The 20,572-nt window shown below is 40.8% G+C and overlaps 1 protein-coding gene across 3 annotated transcripts; it reads right to left on the bottom strand.

Moving 5' to 3' along the window:
• Positions 1-1,334: 1,334 nt before the first annotated feature.
• Positions 1,335-19,518, bottom strand: cacnb3b (calcium channel, voltage-dependent, beta 3b). 3 transcript variants are annotated; one of them, XM_019259221.2, is made up of 14 exons: positions 19,126-19,518; positions 7,492-7,611; positions 7,195-7,317; positions 6,961-7,082; positions 6,674-6,726; positions 6,325-6,344; positions 6,003-6,083; positions 3,256-3,314; positions 2,928-3,028; positions 2,602-2,753; positions 2,176-2,271; positions 1,907-2,077; positions 1,767-1,815; positions 1,335-1,683 (listed from the first exon to the last, which is right to left on the bottom strand). In XM_019259221.2, exons 1-13 carry the CDS (start codon positions 19,162-19,164, stop codon positions 1,786-1,788), a joined length of 1,167 nt encoding a protein of 388 aa, XP_019114766.1. In that variant the 5' UTR covers positions 19,165-19,518; the 3' UTR covers positions 1,335-1,683; positions 1,767-1,785. The 3 variants fall into 3 exon arrangements, with proteins under 3 accessions (XP_019114766.1, XP_019114765.1, XP_019114767.1); XM_019259220.2 differs by lacking the exon at positions 19,126-19,518 and adding an exon at positions 10,989-11,257; XM_019259222.2 differs by lacking the exons at positions 1,335-1,683; positions 1,767-1,815; positions 19,126-19,518 and adding an exon at positions 10,989-11,262 and having other exon boundaries at positions 1,978-2,077; positions 2,574-2,753.
• Between the last annotated feature and the right edge of the window lie 1,054 nt (positions 19,519-20,572).

Raw genomic sequence — 20,572 nt, 5'->3', positions numbered from 1 at the left:
TTGTAGTGATGTGTTTATTTTAGTTTAGTGCTAATGTCATCAAGAATTATATTCAGCACACATGCTGAGGTAACATGTTAATTTGTTATTAATCTATACGTCTTTGGAAATCATACAGTAAACTTACTCAAAAAAAGTGTTTTCTTAAGTTTTCCAGTCCATTTGGAAACATGAAGTCACGTTGTGTTTGTTATGTCTCTCACAGACGTATCATTTTGTTGAAAAGAAATACAACAAAATACAAAATAACAAGCTTTCAGTTTTGCTTTCAAACCATCACCAGGAGCAGTTTGGTGTCGGGAAACAACAGCTATTAAATAGCTGAAAGCCTGAGACTGGATCTGTCCTTTTTTGGGGTAACCTACAGACGTTAATATCGGTGAATCTCCTGATATCTGAATGTTATATATCATATCTCATGGATCAAATTGTGTTGGAAATTGTATTTCTTTGGGCTAAAAAAATGCATATTATTGTGCAACAATTGACGTACAGTATGATTAATGGAAATGATTACAGCCAAATGAGAGCTGGTGATTCATTTTGTTTTTGGATATTGGAGATTTGTTGGGACAGCTTTCTTGTCACAGAGAACTGTTAATGATATCAACGACCTCAGTTTTTGATTAATATTGGTTAGGTCATGGGATTTGCCATCAACAGTTTAAAAAAATAATCGTTCCTAAGCCAACAGACCAGCATTTATACATTCACAACTGTGACAAGAGATGCATATAGATGTATAAGTCTGTGCTTGTGTGGGTTTTGCATCACTGTTGCATATGTTGTGATCAGCTATACTGAGGGCCAAGATATGACTTATAGTATATAGTTACTGTAACCAAAATAAATGGAAAGGATAGTTTTAAAAAAAGGCTACTGGATAAACAAGAAGAGGAAGCAAGTGATAAAGGAACGATTGGAATGACAGCTCGCAGAGAGCTGTAGAGATGGAAGACATACAGAACTGGTTTTCTGTCACTCTCTGCACTTTTTGGCCAGAGGGGGAAGCCGGGTTTTTCAGAGAGGAAATCCTGGGAACCCTACGACGGGAAGCTATTCATGTTTGTGTTCTGTGTTGTACTGATAGATTTGCTATGCTACAGTACTTTATGCTTTATTCTAACATAGCCTGACAACCCACAGGTGTGTTGTTTGTCTACAATTAGAGCTGAATTAGCCTATCTGTGTCTGGGTGTCTGATCACACATAGGCTGGCTCAGCTGTGTCAGGTGTGAAAGCAGGGAGGAGTTGGGAACAAGGTCAGGAAAGGAGGGAAGGTGAGGGAAGGTGGGTGGCGTGCAGCGTCTGCACTGCTGTACTGGTTTTTGTTACCAGTAGGCATGCAGCTGTAGAAAGCGGCCCTGAGTTGTCGCGTGGCGGTGGGAGCAGAGAGCTCTTGCCGAGGGGGCAGCAGTGAGGTGGAGGTTCCTCTGGTCAAATCTTCCTCCTCCTCCTGCTCCTCTCCCTCGTTCTGTTTCTCCTCTTCTTCCAGCTCACCAGCCTCCTGCTCTTTCTCTCTAGGGGGACTCTACTCTTGTTCTCTTCTTCGCCCCAGGTGTGGCCAGAGAAGGTGGTGGCTGGCTTTGGAGAGATGAGGGCTGCTGCTGCCCCCTGGTGGTGCCCTGGTCCCTGTGCTCTATGACCTCCTAGTCTGACCCCAGCCGACAGCACAGGCTACTCCTGCAGGAAAACAGGGAGCACGTTTCAACAGAGAAAACACTACAAAGAGTAGAATTAGTAATAAAAGAAAACAAATGTCTCACCTATGTCTGTGGGTAGTAATCATTCTATCAACTCTTGAGTCTCCGAAAACTAGTGAACAGACACAGGAGGCAGTAAAGTTGTAATTAATAATGTAGCCAAACTGTTAATGAATTATGCATCAGCTGAGTGTTTATCTTACCTGCTGGCTGGAGTTAGCTGAGGGTGGGGTGATCACACTTTGGTCCAGTAAGGGGTTAACGGGGGCAGAACAGGGGAGATGTGTAGCGCGCCAGTAAATTTCCAGGTACTCTGCGAGGTGTTCACATGCGTCTTCCAGCTGATTCTCATCCAGGATGACATCAAACATCTCCTAATGTGTTAAAGATAGGAACATGAGTGATGAGGAAAGTTTTCTAGATGAAAAGCTGTTTCTGAGGATTATGATTAGTACTGTGCAGAGTGACATACAGGTGGACACTGAGCTAGTTTGTCCCCTGCCATCATCTGGACGTTTAGGTGTTTGCTTTGTGACTTCCCTCGAGATTTGATCAGCCTCTGAAGAACCTGTGAGATGAACCAGGGACACAGAGAGTCAAACAGTTAAAAGGAAAACCAAGTAATAAAGGTTATCAAATGTTCTAATTTAATTGTCCTCATTGTTCCTCTTTTATTTAGTCACATAAATAAATTGGAGAAGGAGGAACCAGCAAGTGTTTGACCTTTTTTGCTTGAATTAACAAACAGAATGATGCATCAGTTGACAGAAAATAAAATAAATAACTGATTACTGATCCACTGTTTCAGCTCTAATTATAATAATATGCAGCGACTACGTAGGCAAAAACATAAGTCTTGAATGAATTCACTGTGAGGTTTATGTGGGTTGTGCTCTACTTTAGGCGAGGAGACTTTGACGTAGACGATGATGGGAGCCAGAGAGGTTTTGAGGAGCTGTGCTGGGTGGTTAATGGTGTCTGCATCCAGGACGACCAGCTGAAGAGACTTGGCCAGTTCAAAGATCCTCTCTATCTCACTCTGAACCTCAGCTGTCAACAAATGGAAGAAAGACAGGGACTTTTCACATTAAACACAACATCACTGACTTTTTGTTTAGCACAGATCTGACATTACATCAATAGAAAAAGAGGAATTTATTCTTAGCAAGGATTAGTCTTTATTTAGCTAAAAAAAAGATCATAGACAACTTTCTTGTCACTCACCCAGACTGGAGCGTGTGTTGGATCTCTCCATTATGGCCTTCTTGTTCAGCACCGAGCGCTTCGCCAGTGACAGATCAGCAGTCACCCGTGTAATAGAGATCCTACGGAAGAAGCGTCTTATCACATCACATCCACAACTGTTCCATTTCAATGGATGAGATGAACTTGTACTCTCTTGCAGCTAAAAATAAATCATCATCATCATCATGTGTCCTATCGACCATGAAACGTGATAGGCAAAAACCCACCAACAGCTCTGGAGCTCGGTCACAGCGTTACTGTACACTGAGCTGCAGCTGTAAAGAGCAACATGGACAGCCGTACCTACCTGCCGTCAAACCTGTGCTTTAGGAAGTCAAACAAGGCTTTCTGCATCATGTCCGTTACCTAGAAGACAGATAGGAGGAAGGAAGAGTGGACAGAAGTCAGGATGGACTAGTATTATGAGATATACACTTATGCACACACATTTAGCTCTACATTATTACTTAATATATTTGACTATTTTTTTTTATTTCAGTCCCCTATTTAGGATTTATGAGAAATGCACAAATCAACATGGTGGACTTCATGGGAGAGGACCAGCAGTCTGTAAATATCAAAGGTTCATTCTAATATTTTTCATATTCAGTAAATAGCGCCCCCAAAATCTTATTTATCAATGTAATGTATTTGTCAACAATTATCTTCTCTTATGAAGACATATTCTATATTATTACATCTGTGTTTTACTATATTGTCAATGATTATCAGCCTCAACCTATGGGTAGCCACAGGAGTTATAGTGTTTGATACCTTAATAATCACTTATATCTGCTTGTAAGTACATTATGTTGTGTTATAGTCTATTTATTAAATGTTTAGCTGAGTACAATTGCTGAACAGTAGGGCTTAAAGTAAAATGTTGCCTTACTTGTTTGATTTTATATTATCTCTTTTATAAGAACACAGTCACATGATGCAAAAATTCACATTTATACACATAACGTAACAGAACCAAAAAGACCTTAAAACGGCAACATGTTTTCACTTTTTCACCCAACAATCACATCCATCATGAGGGAAGATACTGCCAGAAATCAGCACAGTCAGACAGAAATGATGACCCATAAAGTCCCGGCAGGTTTTATGACATCACAACTGGTTTGGAGCTGGTCATGGTCGAGTATGTTAACTTAAATAAGGGTGATTTGAAAACCTGAGAAATTTTATGTTCAGTTTAATTATTGAAATTAACAATATTTACATATTTTACACAGTATGGAGAAGGAGAAGGTGTAAAGGTAATTTTACAAAATACTAATCATGTAATTGAACTGTTTGGTAGAACAACCATAACATCATTTATCACTATAAACAGAGTTTATGTGTGGTGGGGATTACGTACATAGACATACTGTAGATGGTATGTGTTTGCATTTGCACTGTGAGGGTGAAGCAGCCTATTTTCAAACAGTCCTGAAAAATGGATGGCCTTTTGAATAGGGGATGAAGTGCACAGTGGTGTTGCTCTTCCACAGTGTAACAGAGAGATGGGGAGACAGCGAGCAGGAAAGAGGGAGGCACCATAATAGGACAATGGCGAGCAACCGAATATAATATGTAGAAGAGCGACAGACAGAAAAAGAACGAGAGTCGCAGAGAGAAGGAGGCAGGCTGGTGTTCGCCACTGGAGCATCCCCAAAGCACATCACCGGAGAGATGCATAAATATTTCACACACACAAAACAAACAGCTTGGCACACAGCCTGCGCAGTCACAGAAGAGAGAGCGAGGCAGAGAGAAAATATTGAAGCACGGAGACATTCTGTTCAATTACACGCCTCACATTTCTGCATGTTCATCCGCAGATTCATTCGAAATTGACATATTCTACGATTAATTGAGTTTAAGTGCGAGATGTTTTCCTGCATTTCATACCGCATGTGTAACAGAGAGTTTAGCATAGCAGAATATTGCATACAGTAGCTAATACAGAAGGGCATTTGAGCAATTCTGTATCACTCAAAATGGATCTAAGATTCCTGTTGTGCGTGCTATAATTTCATCAGGATGTGACTGTGGTGTTTAGTATCAGTGTTAATGGGATAATGGAGGAAAGAGTTATTCCCTTTAGATCAAACTAGGCAAGCGCATACTGGACTAGAACATACAGTCCAGATTAAACTGGAACAAACAATGGCAGTCCACAGAAGAAAAGCTGAGCTCAAACACTGAAAAATGTTGCATTTATTGTATATTAAGAGAACTGATTCATTTACTCAGTGCATTTTTTGATGATTTAAATAACTGTATAAACTATTATACTTACTAACAATAAAATAACACTACATATGAGCAGCTCTGTGAAGCTGTACTTGGGCACAGCGGTGCTTTGAAGTGAACACTAATGTCAGCATGTTAACATGCTCATTATGACAATACTAACATGCTGATACATATATTTGATAATGTTTAAGGATTGCCAAAGTGACGACATATCTGTACAAAATATATGTATATACAAATTATATGCCAATCAATCATGTACATTAGATGTTGAGAAACCGGCACTTCCATACCTAGAGCCTTTAGTCAGAAAATATTCATATCTCAGAAGCTATAAGAACTTGATGTTGTGGTATATTTATATTTATTTCATTTTTTAGCTGCGACCAGCAGCTCTATAACTCGCTCTGTTGGTTGGTCGATCAGTCAACTAAATTTTCCGCCAACTTTGGCAGCCAAAGATTTCCCCTAGGAGGCTGAAATTTGGCAGTGTGTGTGTGTGTCTCTGTGTGTGTGTCTATGTGTGAAGTGTATAATGGCTAAAAGGGTGTGGCAATGTAAGTGGCCTATTGAAAAACGGGCCAAAATTTACAAATGGATTCACAGACTTGCACAAGATTTTTGTACAAGACAGCTGATCAACTGTAATTAATTAGGTTTGTTTCTTGACGAACTAATTGATTTATCAGTTAAATTTCAGCACATAACCTATGTCTGACCACATCCAGGTAATTACTCCAGACACAAAGCAAGGCTTGAAGTAGCAGAACCAAACTAGATTACTGAAAGGCAGCATTGTTGTCTTACCTCATAGCCTTTCAGTGAAGGGCCCACCAGCACCACTGGCCGCATGGAAGGGACCACATCATATGGAGGAACATGTTCTGTCTGCACAGGCCACAAGCACATACAGTGTTTGGAGGTGGAAAATATACAACATGTTGAAGTGAATTTATTCCAATGATACACACATTTAGCTAGCACACTCAACAGAATGAGAAATATTCGCTCTGCATGTCACTGGCAAAATACAGAGCCATGATAAAGTACTGAGATGCACTGAGTGTAGCAGTATTATTGAGGATGTTCTTAAGAAATTGTAAAGATGTGAGCACAATGGCAAACATACCTGTTTCTGCTTCTGTTTAGCTTTCAGAATAAACAGAATGGACATTAAGTAAGAAGTATAGAAGCTAACAAGAAGGCTCTTGCAATAACTCATTACTTCAGTAATGAATGTTTGAGTTTTAATGCTCCATAAGAGAGTGTAAAGAAAGAAAACATGCATACCAAGGAAAAGCATATTTACATTGTGGCCATTCAGTTGGCATCTCACATAATCTTTGAGCTTAGTTTGATGTATGTAAAAGACAAACACTTTAGACAGGAATAGCCCTTTAATCAAATCTGACCCTGAGACAGTATGCAGTTCCACTAGACAGACAGACTCATTTGCAGACTCCTGCAGTCCCACCTACCCGCAGATGGTGGGGTAGAACTCCAGCCTCGTGATGATGCGTTCCCTCCTTTCCTGTGGAGCAACATAATGCAATACTTTGTTATGCGTGAATCCCCTCAGGAGGCAATTTAGAAAGAAGGACTTCCGAAACCGAGCAACATGTGAGAAGAACTAGTTCTAAGACAAAAAGTTTTCAAAGTAGACAAGAAGCTGGTGGAATTAGGGCATCAGAGAGAGACAGAAAGACACAAGTAGAGGAGTGGTAACAGAGACATGGAGATCTCTCAGAGCTGTGTGAACTCTGACCTTGCTGCTGCTTTCTGCTCTTGTTTTATCCTCATCGCTTCCAGTTTTACTGGGCTTGGGATGAAAGTAATGTCTGCCCCTTCCTTCACCAGCCGACCAATCCACCAGTCATTGTTGTATTTCTGGATGACAGAAACACATATTTTATGATTCCATAGCTGCAAAATATTTTGACAGGGATCAAGTTTTTACCTTCAAGAAATGTGATAGTAATTAATACTGAAGCCCTCTCACCTCTTTTATGTGCAGGAAGTCTTTGGTTTCAAAGTTAATAGCGGCACCTTGGACTGGACAATCTTCATCAAGAGCCCCACAGTAACTCACATTGGTTTTCACTGCAAATGCTACTGGTTTAGACTGTTGAAAGACAAAGGAAGTAAAGAATATAAATAAAATATATTGCAATACACAGTATCATTGCCTTTATACTCCTTCCTCTGAGTATTATGATAGAACTGTTTACATGCAGCTCCCCAGGAACTCAAGGTGAATTTAAAGACAAGCATTGACCTTTGACCACTGGGCTCTCACCTTGGCTCTCTCTAGCTGCAGTTGAGCCTGGCGCTCGGCTTCACGCCGAGACGCCTCCTGGTCCTCCTCCAGGGACAGGTCGGAATCAGAGGGTCGACTAGTGTAGGAATCGGCTGAACCCTGTAAGAAAAGAAGGAGAGGGGAGAAATAACTGTTACAGCTACTGTAACAAACACTGTAGCACCTTGTAGCTTACTCATGCTATAGTAACTGCTGACTCCTAGAAATTAGCTCTGATGCTGCTGCAAACAGATAACCTACATCTCCTTCCGTGTCTCCCACGTCTTTCTCCTTGTTCATCCTGTTTCTGAACCTGCTGGTCCTTTCCTGAAACCATGTGACCCAGCCTGCAAGGACCAGTAAGTTCCTGCAGCTTTCCAAAGCAGCTATCTCAAGGGAACATGTGCGTGAGTATTGCAACAACACCAAGTACAGCACAGTACTTGTTGTCTACTTATCCACTCAGCCAGGCAGACTAGATGTTGGCAAAAGCCCTAAGACTTCAACCAGGAAAAAACACACTAAGACAACTCTGACAGAGTACTGATAATACAGGATGATGCTACAAAATCCATTTTTCGATCCATTTTCTAGACTCCAGATTGGTCTGTATCAACAAAGGATGTGGTGGAGTGTCACTAGACAAATCAATTGTAATTATATGTTTGAAGTTTGTGCTCTGAATTTATTTGTGTGTCAGTTAATCAAAATGTTTTAATTTATATTGGAATTAAAAGTAATAATTAAAAAGTAGATAAATAAGTAATAACACACTTTAAAATCCAAAAAACACATTTTCAAGTTTTGTTAGTAGAAAGTTTAGTGGTATATTAGGGTATGATTTAATCCAGGAATATACGGCCTGTGTGCCAATCATAATTTTTTCTAAATCTTTTTTAAAGATTTTTTATTGCTAGGATTGTCAGATACTGTATGGATGGAAGATTTGGCTGTTTTGGTTGACATAACGAAGCATTTGAACATTTAAGACCATAACTGCTGGTGTTGGTATACCTGTAGATGTGACACAAAATATTCCTTTCTGAATGATCTTGTGAAAGAGAAGAGCAAGAGTGATACGTTTTAAACTTAAATGTTAACAGACTTTGCACTACTTATAATAAGTCATGTTTAAAAGAAACATGATCTTAAGATTTGTATCAACTTCATGCAAGTTTAATGTGTTCCATACAAATTATTCTTTGTTATCTGACTCCAGATGTAAAAGAAAGGCAGACCTGGTTTTTAGATTTGTTCACGCCTGATTGGCTTAGATTTGATTACTTTGTCATTAATAAGATAATTGTGACACGTGGTCACCTGACATATTAGACATTGATATTTTGAACAAACACACAAATGGAATTTTCTACATAACATATGATAGCACAAACAAATCCAGATTTTAAAAATATAATTCAAGTTTGTTTGGCTTGTAGCACAACTCTTACACAAATGTTCTACAAGAACATCAAACCTACTTCACACATACAGTACAGACAGATACAGAGCCTGTCACCCTCTTTACATTTCATACACAACTTGCAGACTGATAAAACCCAGCCTCTCTTCACCAGATCCTGCATTTCACTCCATCAGCATCCTGCTGTTCCCCCAGTGACTGCAGTCCCAGCTGGCTGCAGGGCTGGAAGACTCCACACATACCAGACAGGAACACCCACATAACACAGCCAAATTTAGCTCAATAACAACGTCATCCTTCTTTTGTCATTTTTCCCCACCTGTTCTCCTCCCTCTTTTCTTCCCTCCGTCCCCTGTCCCCCTAAAAAAATGCTTAAGCCAAATCCAGCACAGAGTTTGTGGATCATTTGAATATCTAAGCCTGAGGAGTCTAGCAACAGAAGAAACAAAACCTAATTAAAGCACACAGCTGTGCGGATGGATGAAGATATTCTGAAGTGCAGAGTCTCTTTGGCTCACAATACCTATACACTGTCTTCACCGATACTGATTGCAATTTTATTCTGTCACAGTTTTATATTGTCTTGATTTAATCATGCAGATAAAAAATGACATATAAAAGAAAACTGGAGAAATATGAATTGAAGACTGTCAGTCTCTTTCTCTGTGTTTCTGTCTTTGATTAAGCATTACACAGCTTTGCTTAATTCCTCATGGATTCCAAATGATCCAAAATATTCAGTTCAGAATCAGATAGTAATAAGGATAGTGTGCAACATTTATGAACTATAATATCCTCAAAGTAGCCTCCACTGCTGAAAACAGCGTAAACACTGACAGATAAATATTGTGCTGTGTTCTAGGAAGCCAATTTACATGATCACGTGTTATGTTCAGAATATATACAGACGGAAAAAAAAGAGCAAATGTTTAATGACAAGTAGTTGTGTAGTAAAGATTTATTTCAATAGTGTGGGACGTTTTAAATAATCTCATGCAAACTGTGATAAGTGATATTGACATTCACATATTACAGCCAATCACTGTGAAGTTTTGACAAACGTAACCCATTGGTAACTCTGACACGTCCCTCTTGCTGTGCTGTTCAAAGCTATTCCCAGTCAGAGAGACGTCAGACTCTTGTCTGTTTTGCATTCCTCTCCATGTGCATGAATGAAGAAGCCAAATGTATAAATTCACCTGGTGTTTATTGAAGAAACCAACAAAGTAACCTGGAAGATTTTCAAATCCTTGTCAGCTGACAAGAAATCAGTGCAGCTACTGAATGTGGAAAACAGATCCCACTTATCTGCAACATCAAAAATATTACGGACATCCAATTTGCCAGAATATTTCAAAATTAAACTGTTATTAAAAGACATGTTTTGAAGGCACTGTGATAATATCCAGTCTTCATCCTGTTCAAAAATATATTGAAAACATTTATCTTAAATTAATATGGAGCTTCGGTAGTCTGATTTAATTATATCAAGTGGGTACGCTGCAGTCAGTTTAGTGCAAATGTCCTGTTTGTGTGAGGGAGTCTCATACTAAAGAAACTGTAACATTGAAATATTCCCACTTGAGTGACGATGTGGTCCCCAACTTCTTTTTAATTCTTTAATAAAAGATCTCTTTCATTTTTTAAATTGTTCTAAGTGGCTGTTGCACACCCAAAGTAACACCATGAAACTGACTAAGCAAAAACAACAACAACAAAATAACAGCTCCAAAATCCATGATATTCAACAGATGGGCCTACAAGTTCAATGCAGAGAGAGTTCAATGCAAGTTCAGAGTTGACAGAGATAGACAAACTGCATGTGTACAGTACAGTTTGTCCAAAGAAGATGAGGAGAAGGAGGGAGGGAACAGAGGAGAAGTGGGGAGATGCTGACAAAGTGAGTGATCCAGAATAGACTTCTGCTGAGACAAGAGTAAGAGGGGAGGGGAGAAGAGAAAAACACAATGAAGAAGAAGATGTCTCCGAACAGACAGACAGGGGGACTCGTTGACTAAGAGACTGAGTTTGCATGCAGAGTGATTAAACAAAACGGGGAGCATCAACAGCATACCTTGTTACAGATGAGTCCTGTAGCACTCGAGTCGGAGGCAGACATGATTGTGCTGCCAGCGCTCTCTTCTCCCCCATTGCACAGAAAAAAGGCAGAACCCTCCTCCCCTCAGCCCGTGGTTACAGGGGGGAGAGAGAGGGTGGCGCGCTCAGCTTAAGTGCTTCACAGCTGACGTTGCTGCGCTGCCTCAACAGCCATTTCCTATACAAAATTGATGCCCTGACTGCAGCACTGGTGTGTACACGCCCGAATACTGGTACAGTGGGTCTCTTCAGCTTTGAGCCAGCCCTCATGTGAGAGAAGGAGCTTCCCTCTGGTTTCATGCACCGTCTCTCCTCTCCTCTCCTCTCCTCTCCTCTCCTCTCCTCTCCTCTCCTCCACCTTTGTGAAGTTTTTTCTCTTTCTATCTCTGTTTTCAGAAATCCTGAGAAAGCAACATAAAATCAACTAGGCTGGTCCGGTCACACTCTCACACTGCAGAGTATGATTCATAATTTTTTTTACTGGGTACAGATAGAACTTCTGTAAATAAGACTGAACAGTTATGTAGGCATTCTAATTGATAATAGTCTGTGATTGTCATTTCTCTGCCAATTAGTGTCTCTCTTTGCTTAACAGGTGACTTCCTCAACAGCAGCAATAATGGCAACCAACACAAAGGGTGTAAAGTCAGTGGATGACATGGAGAGAGAGGTGAGGAGGACATGAATGAAGAAAGAGGGAGATGAGAGGAATAGAGGAGGGCAGGGCTGTGCCTGCCTGCTTGCCTGTCTGCCCTGCACCATCCTCCTGACAGGAAGGTGATGCATGAGCCTACAGAACAGAAATGCAGCGGTGAGTCAGCAAGCAGCCATATAGAGTCCATCAGATGTCTTAATAAGCGAGCACAGAGGTCTCTATCGTAGGAGACAGCCTCATTTGTTGCCTTGTTGTTCCTGCCAAAGCAGGGCAGCATGCCTGCTCTCCAGGTCGCCCCGGGCACTGAAGACCCTACTTTGCAACCATTATGCTGGCAGCATACGCTCTCTCACGCTCATTCAACTTTGGTTGCTTAAGAAGAAGAAGAAGATGCACTCCACCAGGGCTTTTAGCAAAAAATGTCTCAGGGCTATATTTCTGTGTGGCTTTACAGAATTCAAGCTTTCAGCACACACACACACATGCACACACATATTATTGTAGTTAGAACAACTAGCTCCCTCGGAGAGACACACAGAGAAGATAGGGTGACTATGTTCATCATTAGTGCTGTGCATGAAGCATATTCAAGCCACTGAGTAACAGCCTTTCAAACAGTGGGTGAGGAAGGCAAGGATGGAGAGGATGCAACAACAACAAAAAACACTCAAGGAATAAAAAGAGAGCTAAAAACAGTAAGAGGGCAGCAAAGAGAAAGTCATACCTGAATTGCAAATTATATTCATGGAGAGAGAGTTTCTGATTGAAGAGATATAAATGTTTTTGTGTCACTGTTGACTCTCTTTAAACTGAATTGAAGGGCAGACAGAATGATAAAGACAAGGGGAAAAGATGGACGAGTGTGAAGAAAACAGAAGGATAGGACGAGGGAGGAAGAGTCAGTGCATTAGAACAATATGAGAAGAGATTAACAGCAGAATCTTTTATCTTTTTGTGGTTATTTTTCTGCCTTTGAGTTGATCTAAAAATAGCTCTTCTCCCCTCTCCTTCCACTCCTCCCATCACAGACTGGCGTTGGCAAAGGGGAGAGGATAGTGGAGGATTGTCAAAGTTCACTGAGGTTTGATGAATTCACTCAAGAAAACAGATCCGAGACTGGCTCAGCTATATGCACTGATGCCAGATAGCCCATCTGAATGTGAACTAAGTGCCTTTACAGACATTAAGAACAGACAGACACTGAGGCTTGTTCCTGTTTAGTCGACAGCATGTATTCAGCCTCTGCAGCAATTTCTTCTTCTTTCCAACAGGATAATATTACACCTATATTGTGATGCAGATGTACTCCATAATGTTTCTTTTTGAGCACTTTTCTTCACACGGGCCGTCACAATCGAGGCAAAAGGAGCTGCATGGTTTCACAAAGACACAGATCTGATCATTTGATGTGGATAATAGGAAGACTGGATAAACTATTTAAACCATGGTTGGATCTGTGACACACGCTATTTCTCCTTACTTGTTCAAACTTGTGCAGACACAATACCTGAGTACTGATAACAGACAATATCTTTTTGAACAAATCTTTATCAAATATGTTCTAAATGAGTAAATATCTGATTAAAGTTTAATTAAATGAGAATTAATGAGACATTCAATACCAAACACCTGCCAGTCTAGTGCTAATGCTAATACTTGCTGGTGCTGCCACAGACACATTTAAATTGGTACTAAAAAAGTATTAAGGTTTGATATTGAGCCCTTTACAACCACACTTGTGTACTGTAAGAAACTGAGAAGCTCTGCACCAACGTCCAATAGGGCACTAAAGAGAAAGCAGCCTTCCAGATTTTCCAAACAAGAGATTTTTAGCTTTACAGTCACCTACCCACGTCTCTGACCTTTTGACTTGTAAAGAGGCACCTTACAATCTTACAAACTGTGTGCAGTGGGAGCTGAGGCAGCATTACAGCCAGAGGTGGATCATCCAGAGCCAGAGAGAAGGTCTCTTGACAGTGCAACCAGAGTAGGGCAGAGTGGATCAATAGGAGAGCTACCCAGATTGATACTCCATCCTGTCCCAAGCTGCTCCACCCTCCTCCTGTTCTAATGTTACCTCAGGATACGTTCTTCCTGCCTGCATTGAGCCCTTGGCAGCCTATAAATAAGCATTTCCAAGTAATTTCAGCTTTCTCACCAAAGACACAAAGTCCTTACAGTAACAGCAATCTGTATGGAGGTTTAAAGAACAGCTTGTATAAGTTGACTGCAAAACGAAAAAATGCTACAGAGGACAATGATCATCGATGGGCTGGCAGTGAAGCTGACATACAGTTGAGAAAGAGTAGCAGAACCCACAGAGAGAGAGCTCGACCAGGAATCTCTATCTTTTATCCATGCTGTCGACTTGGCCTTGCTGGCTACGCTGTGCATACTTAGGTTTTCATCCCCCAGGGGATCCCTCAACCTGACTTCACCAAACTGCTTCAAAGTGCAGAGAGGCTGGAGCTAACCCACATAAAGCTGTGTACCTACAGTGCAGAACAGAATGGCACAGTGCTGCTGCATCCTTCATTAAATCACATGCGTTTGTTAGAAGCTGACCTGATTTAGGCTCTAGGTTTGAGTTAGGCCTAATTGGTGCGTCTTGACAAGTGGGCTGAGCTTACTGAGGGAATGTCAGACTTATCAATATGTAATGGTGCCCTACATATTCCCGCATAGCAGCTTTACATCTAAAAACAGTGTGTTGCCTTTTTAGTGACCCCATAGTGTTGGTTTATCAAAATAAAAGTAATACGAGTGTACAGATTGCTGACGTTACAGCCAAAAAAGCCAGATGAATCAGATGGAGAGGTATAAAATAGTAGAATAGAGGTGATGTCCTAGATATGAAAACAAGAGAGCATACTTCCTTACATTATGACGTTGTTCTTGTCTATAATAAGTTAAAAATAATTTTAAAGCAGCGTTTCCAAACAGGAACTCAAACAGAAGCTAAACTGGAATCTTTGGCCCTCTCAACATTGCTGGTTCATCAAATTTAATCAAGGCATTGCACACTGATGCACCAACACACACACATATGCATGCACGCACACACACACAAATACACAAAGCACTTCGCTCCTCACGGGACAGGCTTTTAGTGCTCTGTCTCATGCAGTATTTAATTGACCCCACACAGGAAGCCTAGCGGTCCCAAATGCACTCCTTCCCCCCACTAACAGAGAAAAGCATGAATGCCTGCAAGTATGCACACAGCTTCCCACCACTGCTCCTCTGTCACACAACTGCACTAAATGCCATTTTCTGCTTTAGTGCAACTTAGACTTTCCACAGAAATGTCAGCGCTGAGGGTGAGGAGTTTGGACATACATCAAATCTGTTCAAAACGCTGTGAAAAAACCATGCCCCACTTTGACTGCCGCATACATCAACTCCATCTCTCAAACTTTCATTCAAAATTCCAAGAGCAGAGTTGAAAGCTTTTCCTGCTTCGACAAAGTAAACCTGCGTCTTTTATTACAATATAATCAGGTGTCATTTGACAAGCATGTACACATCTATTGTTAGGTTCATAGTGGCTATCAGTGCAATTTGCAGCAGAGATTAGATGCAGAAGAGATAGCAGCGTACTTACTCAGTTGGAGGTAGGAGAGCACACTCCCCGTCTCTCTTGCTCGCTCTCTCTGCTAGTCAGTCATGTTGTGCTCTCTCTCTTGGGTAACACTGAAGTGTACTGTAGCGTGCTTGTAAGCAGACTATCCCTCTCTCTTTCTCTACACCCCCCCTCTCCTGTCTTATTCTCCACCACTCTCAGTACACAACCCCTTTGCTACGTCAGTGAGGCTCTCTCTGCTCAGCATATCATCCTTCCCCACTCTCTCTCCTGCTCTCCTCTCCTCCCTTCATCTTTACCTCGCCCGTCCAATGGGAATCTGCATCGCAGCCGCATATATAGTTCATTCAGGACTCTATCTCAACAGAACATCACTGTGGTGGAGAACAAGATCACCATGAGTTGTTATGTTGGATGGGTTTTATCTTACAGCAACAATCAGGCTCATAAAAACTTCTTGTGCTATCGTAATGTGTAATCAGTCTACACTCCAGAAACTAGTAAATAAACATGTGAAACATATCTATCATTTTAGACACTTATTGGGATTCTCACATACACTAAATGGACAAAGGTATGTGTATGCCTGAATATTACACATATATGTGATTGCTGAACATCTAATTACTCAATCACAAGTATTTACATGCTGCCTGCACTCTTCTGGGAGAACTTACCACAAGATTTTGGACCCTGGCTGAAGGGATTTGCTCCCATTCAACCACATGAACATTAGTGAGGTCGTGCACTGATGATGATGGTGATGGTCTGGCCCTCTATTGGCCTTCTAAAGTGTTTGATGGTGTTGAGGTCAGGTCTCTGAGCAAGCCAGTCAACTTATTGCGTACCAAAGTCAGGAGTCCATTTCTTTTTCTATACTGCTTTGTGCATGCGGTCAGTGTCATGCTGAAACTGTTGTCACAAAGTCTGAAGTGCTCTATAGTCTCCAAAATAATTGTATGTTGTAGCATTAAGATTTCCTTTTATTGGAACATATCATGCCTAGATGATAGAAAATGGCCACAATAAGTAAACAGGGGTGTCCATAACCATGTTATGTAACTCACATTTACAAAGACAAAATCTACAGTCCTATCACATTGTTATTTCAGCCACTGTGGATTTCAACATGTCAAAATCCAAAAGTTAGGAGGAGAAAGTCCTGTGGTGGTGAGGGGCTATGGGAGCCATGTAAGTTTCCTCTGTTCGACATGTGGAGGCGTCCCCAGCGTCGCCCCCTGTTCACTCAGTGTGTTCTTCAGATGTCACGGCTGGCTGTACTCTGACACCTGCTCAGCTGCTGGGTGTATTATGGATATGTACAGATGTGGAGGTTTTTGTTTTAAAATCAACCAAACATCTTAAGAGAAGAAACATGCATCTTCTTTCGTTTGTGCACAGAACGTCTTTTGAAAATACTGTGTGAGATCAACAACACGCATCTTAAGACAGACGAGTCTAAAAACATAAAACCATGACTATGGGTGATGTGAAAATCTCCAGCAAAGTTTAGATACATAATTCATAGGATAGGTTGCAGGAAACAGTGAGGCGGGGGAGGAAAAAAAAAAAGAGGGAAAGAGAGAGGGGGAGATGGAGGAGGCATCCATTCCAATTCTGCATGAGCAGTCGATGTGAATAAAACATGAATGAATGAAGGTTTGAAAGTTAAACTCCACGGTGCTGTGCACTGAGCGGGGGACAGGCAGAGAAAGGAGAGAGAGCAGCTTTAGGAGCTGCATCGAAGCATTGAGTGCAGATGTCTGTTAGTCTGTCCCATATGAAGCGCCTCTGTGGGCAGAGCTGCTGCTGGTGCATTATGGATGAGGGGCTATTTTAAGGCACTGGAGATGCTGCGTTTTGATTTTTGAGTGGAGGGAGATGACACCTGGCTACTGCCAAATCCTTTTATGAGGTTTGTACGCTACTTGATGGGTTCAGACATGCAGGTACGGCTTGTGTTCCAACACCGACCTGATCTCTGTTTGAAGTGTGCAGGCCAAGAGGAGGGGGGAGGTAAACAGACCGGTGGGATGCCAGTGAAATGAGTAAGGGTGTCACCAAGCAGCTCTTCACACAGACAGTGTACTTTATGCACACATACATAAAGTATGTTACATAATGTCTGCTGACGTTGGTAGTTAGATCACTGAACGGTTTATTTAACCACTACACAGAAAGATTTTTCAAGCTGCCAGTGTAAATATGACCAGCAATAAAGTTCCATAAAGATACATTAGTGTGAAATGTGAAAGTGCAATTTATCAATAATAAATAATCAAAACTATTGCAATAGAAAGAACTGACGTTGCTAACTTTACTTTACAAAGAACTCTGTTCTGTCGCTTGACTCTTTTATCAGGTAGAAGACGAGTAAAAACAAATAATCGCAAGAAAAAGAAGTGTCTCATACTACACTAAATGCTATGTGTCCCAAATATAAAGGCACAAATGTAATTTGTAGCTGATTTTTCAAGAGGAGATGTTTAATTTAAAGTGAAAAAACCTATTTAAACAAGATGTTGGAGAAGATTTTAGCACTCCAACATGCAGGATGAATCTAGTGCTGAGAGACTGACTCGACCCCCTGTAGTTTGCCTACCAGACACACACTGAAGCAAATGATGCAATCATCTAGCTTCTCTAGAGGACCTTTTTCCCAGCTGGCAGCACGGTCAAAATCATGTGGTTTGACTTTTCAAGCACTTTTAACACAGTCCAGACACTCTGGGTGGGGAAACAAGCTCATAGAGATGCAGATGGGCGCCCCAAAGGTGTCCTGGATCATGGATTATCTCACTGGTGGGTTTTTCATCAGAAATGTGTGTTCATTCTGGAAAATACAGTATCTATCTCTCTATCTTCTATAAATCTAAATATAAACTCACTTACAAATCTAACGTTTGATTTAGAAAAATGGCAAACACAAAAAAAACCTTTTTAAAAAAAGGAGGAAAAAGAATGCTGAAAGGTTTTGTGAGTTTTTGCTGAATTATTGTGTTGCTATTTCATCACACTTTCCTTACGTTCTTAATAAAAACACAATTTCTTAATAATAACACAATTCTCGGGCAATAGTGGATTACATAACATACAGACAATTATTACATTTGTATACATATTGGGATTACAACTCTCAGTCTGCTGAGCTAATAGCCATTAAAGTCTTTCTTTAGGTTGTTTGAGTTGTCTGTCAACAGTGGCATTTCTTTCATCTGAAATGTTTTTTCCTGATGTCATTCTGCTGCCAAGTTTACAGAGAATATAAGTTACAGTAAAAAAGTCACATAATTGTCATATCATGAATCTCTTGAGTACAAGTCAGTCTCACATGTACAGACATGAATAAAGGAGAGAGAGTTGTTGACACTCTGACTGCATGTGTGACAAAAACATGTGACAAAAATGATTATTACTGCCTAAATGCAATTACTGAATCTCATCCTGGAGTAAAATGTAATTATTTTTCTCATGACCTAATAAACAATCAGATGGCAGCACGAACAGACCCCACAGTGTTGGATGATTGTTTTCATCTGTTGCTCCAGCTGACCAATTATTTTATTTTGGTCCAAATGTTTATCATGAACATTTCAAATGCCTCTGCAGCCCTGCTCATCTGTGTCTAATTCCTGCTGGCAGACTGACAGCGCCGATGCATGCTCCTATACTCCAAAGTGAAAGATTCCCAGTGAGGTCAGCCTGTCTAATTTAATTATCGGTATCCCAACGAGGACCTGCTTCCACCTTTGCTGCTTGTTTATGTCTTAATACAAGGCTACACGACGCATGCAGCTTCACACAGCACAGTCCAAATCTCGTTCAATCAGCCTGAGAGATGCAAAAAGAAGAGAAAACTGACAGTAAGTAACCCACCTCGTTGAGCAGAAAGACGCTTGAATTGGTCAGGGACATCCGCAGTTAACGGGGATCTCGGTCACCTTAGCCCAACTTGGGTGGAAAAAAAAGCCACAGTTGTTTTTGTTTTGTTTTTTTACAGTAAATGCATCAACTAAAGGCAGAGCACCACGCCTCGTCCAAACATTTTCACAACACAAGATGAAAAACGGCTTCGGCTGCTACTCAACGCTTCATTTGGACGTGAAGCTCCGGCGGCATCTGCGCTGTAAAATCTCTAGTTTGTGGTTTCACGGCATGATCAATGACTGTACACAAAGCCATACGCACGGACACACGGATGGATAGATTACAGCTTTCTAAATAAATTATGCAAGACTCGCACTTTTCCTCACAGCCCCGAATCCCCGAGAATTTCTGCAGCTTTTTATTTTTTTGTCGGATTTCTATTTTTTTTTTATTTTATGTAAATACATGATGATCATCTGTGAGTTTGGCATCAGCCCCCATTTGAATTTGTGCCCAAACTCATTCACTAACATCTATTTTTATTAGACTTGAACTATCTGTATCTGCATGAATTAAACTGTAGATGTGGGGAATATTTGCTTTGCACACATTTTCCACCTCAGTGTTCAGCAGGATTTATTACTTGAAATGGGATGAGCTATTACTCTCTATCTCCTGCTGAAATTTCATTACACGGAGAAGAATTATTAAATATGTTATATAATTATCAGAGAGGTTCCAGCATTTCCTTTTGCTGCACTTATGAAATGTCTAGAGGTTTGTTGGATGCTGTTTTCAACGAGAAGAGGCATCTTGTGTTCTCTGGCTGGAGATGTCCAGGCAGGCAGGGATGGGATGCGCGTCTTCTCAGTTTTCACTGATCCAGCACTTTGGCCCCCCTCTCATCCTGTAAACGCCTTCCATTTACACAGGGCCAATCGACCGCTCCAGTCAGGTATACTGCCAATGTCAAAAAGACAAAAGAAAGACAGACCCACACACACAGAGCCACAGAGGCGCCCATAAACCTTTTGGACCTTTTGTAGTGTTATTTCACACTACTCGATTTCGAAACAGTTTGAAGCAGCTTTTTGGTGTTGCTGACAATCTGGGACAATCAGAAATAAAACTCGGTCATACAAAGTGCAAATAAAACCCAATGATTATGTTTTAAACACTCAGAATTAGATCTATAATGTGTGTCTCATATCCTTTACCTCACAAAATTCAATCATAGAGTTTAAAATCTTAAAATCTTTGTCTGCCAAGAACAGAATAAATGAATGACAACTATCTGGACACAAGATGTCTCACTCCTTTCTCTGTGTGTGTGTGTGCAATGGAGGCTTCAAGTTTCCACATGACAATTGTGTAAGTGTACATATTGGACCATGATTGGCTCCAGGCTGGTTGTGATGTCACAAAGTCTTGCTCATGAACACACACACACACTGCC

This window comes from Larimichthys crocea, chromosome XV (assembly GCF_000972845.2).
Source record: "Larimichthys crocea isolate SSNF chromosome XV, L_crocea_2.0, whole genome shotgun sequence".
Lineage (NCBI taxonomy): Eukaryota > Metazoa > Chordata > Actinopteri > Sciaenidae > Larimichthys > Larimichthys crocea.
The sequence above is the reverse complement of the archived record's forward strand: the minus strand, read 5'-3'. Positions and strand labels throughout refer to the sequence as shown.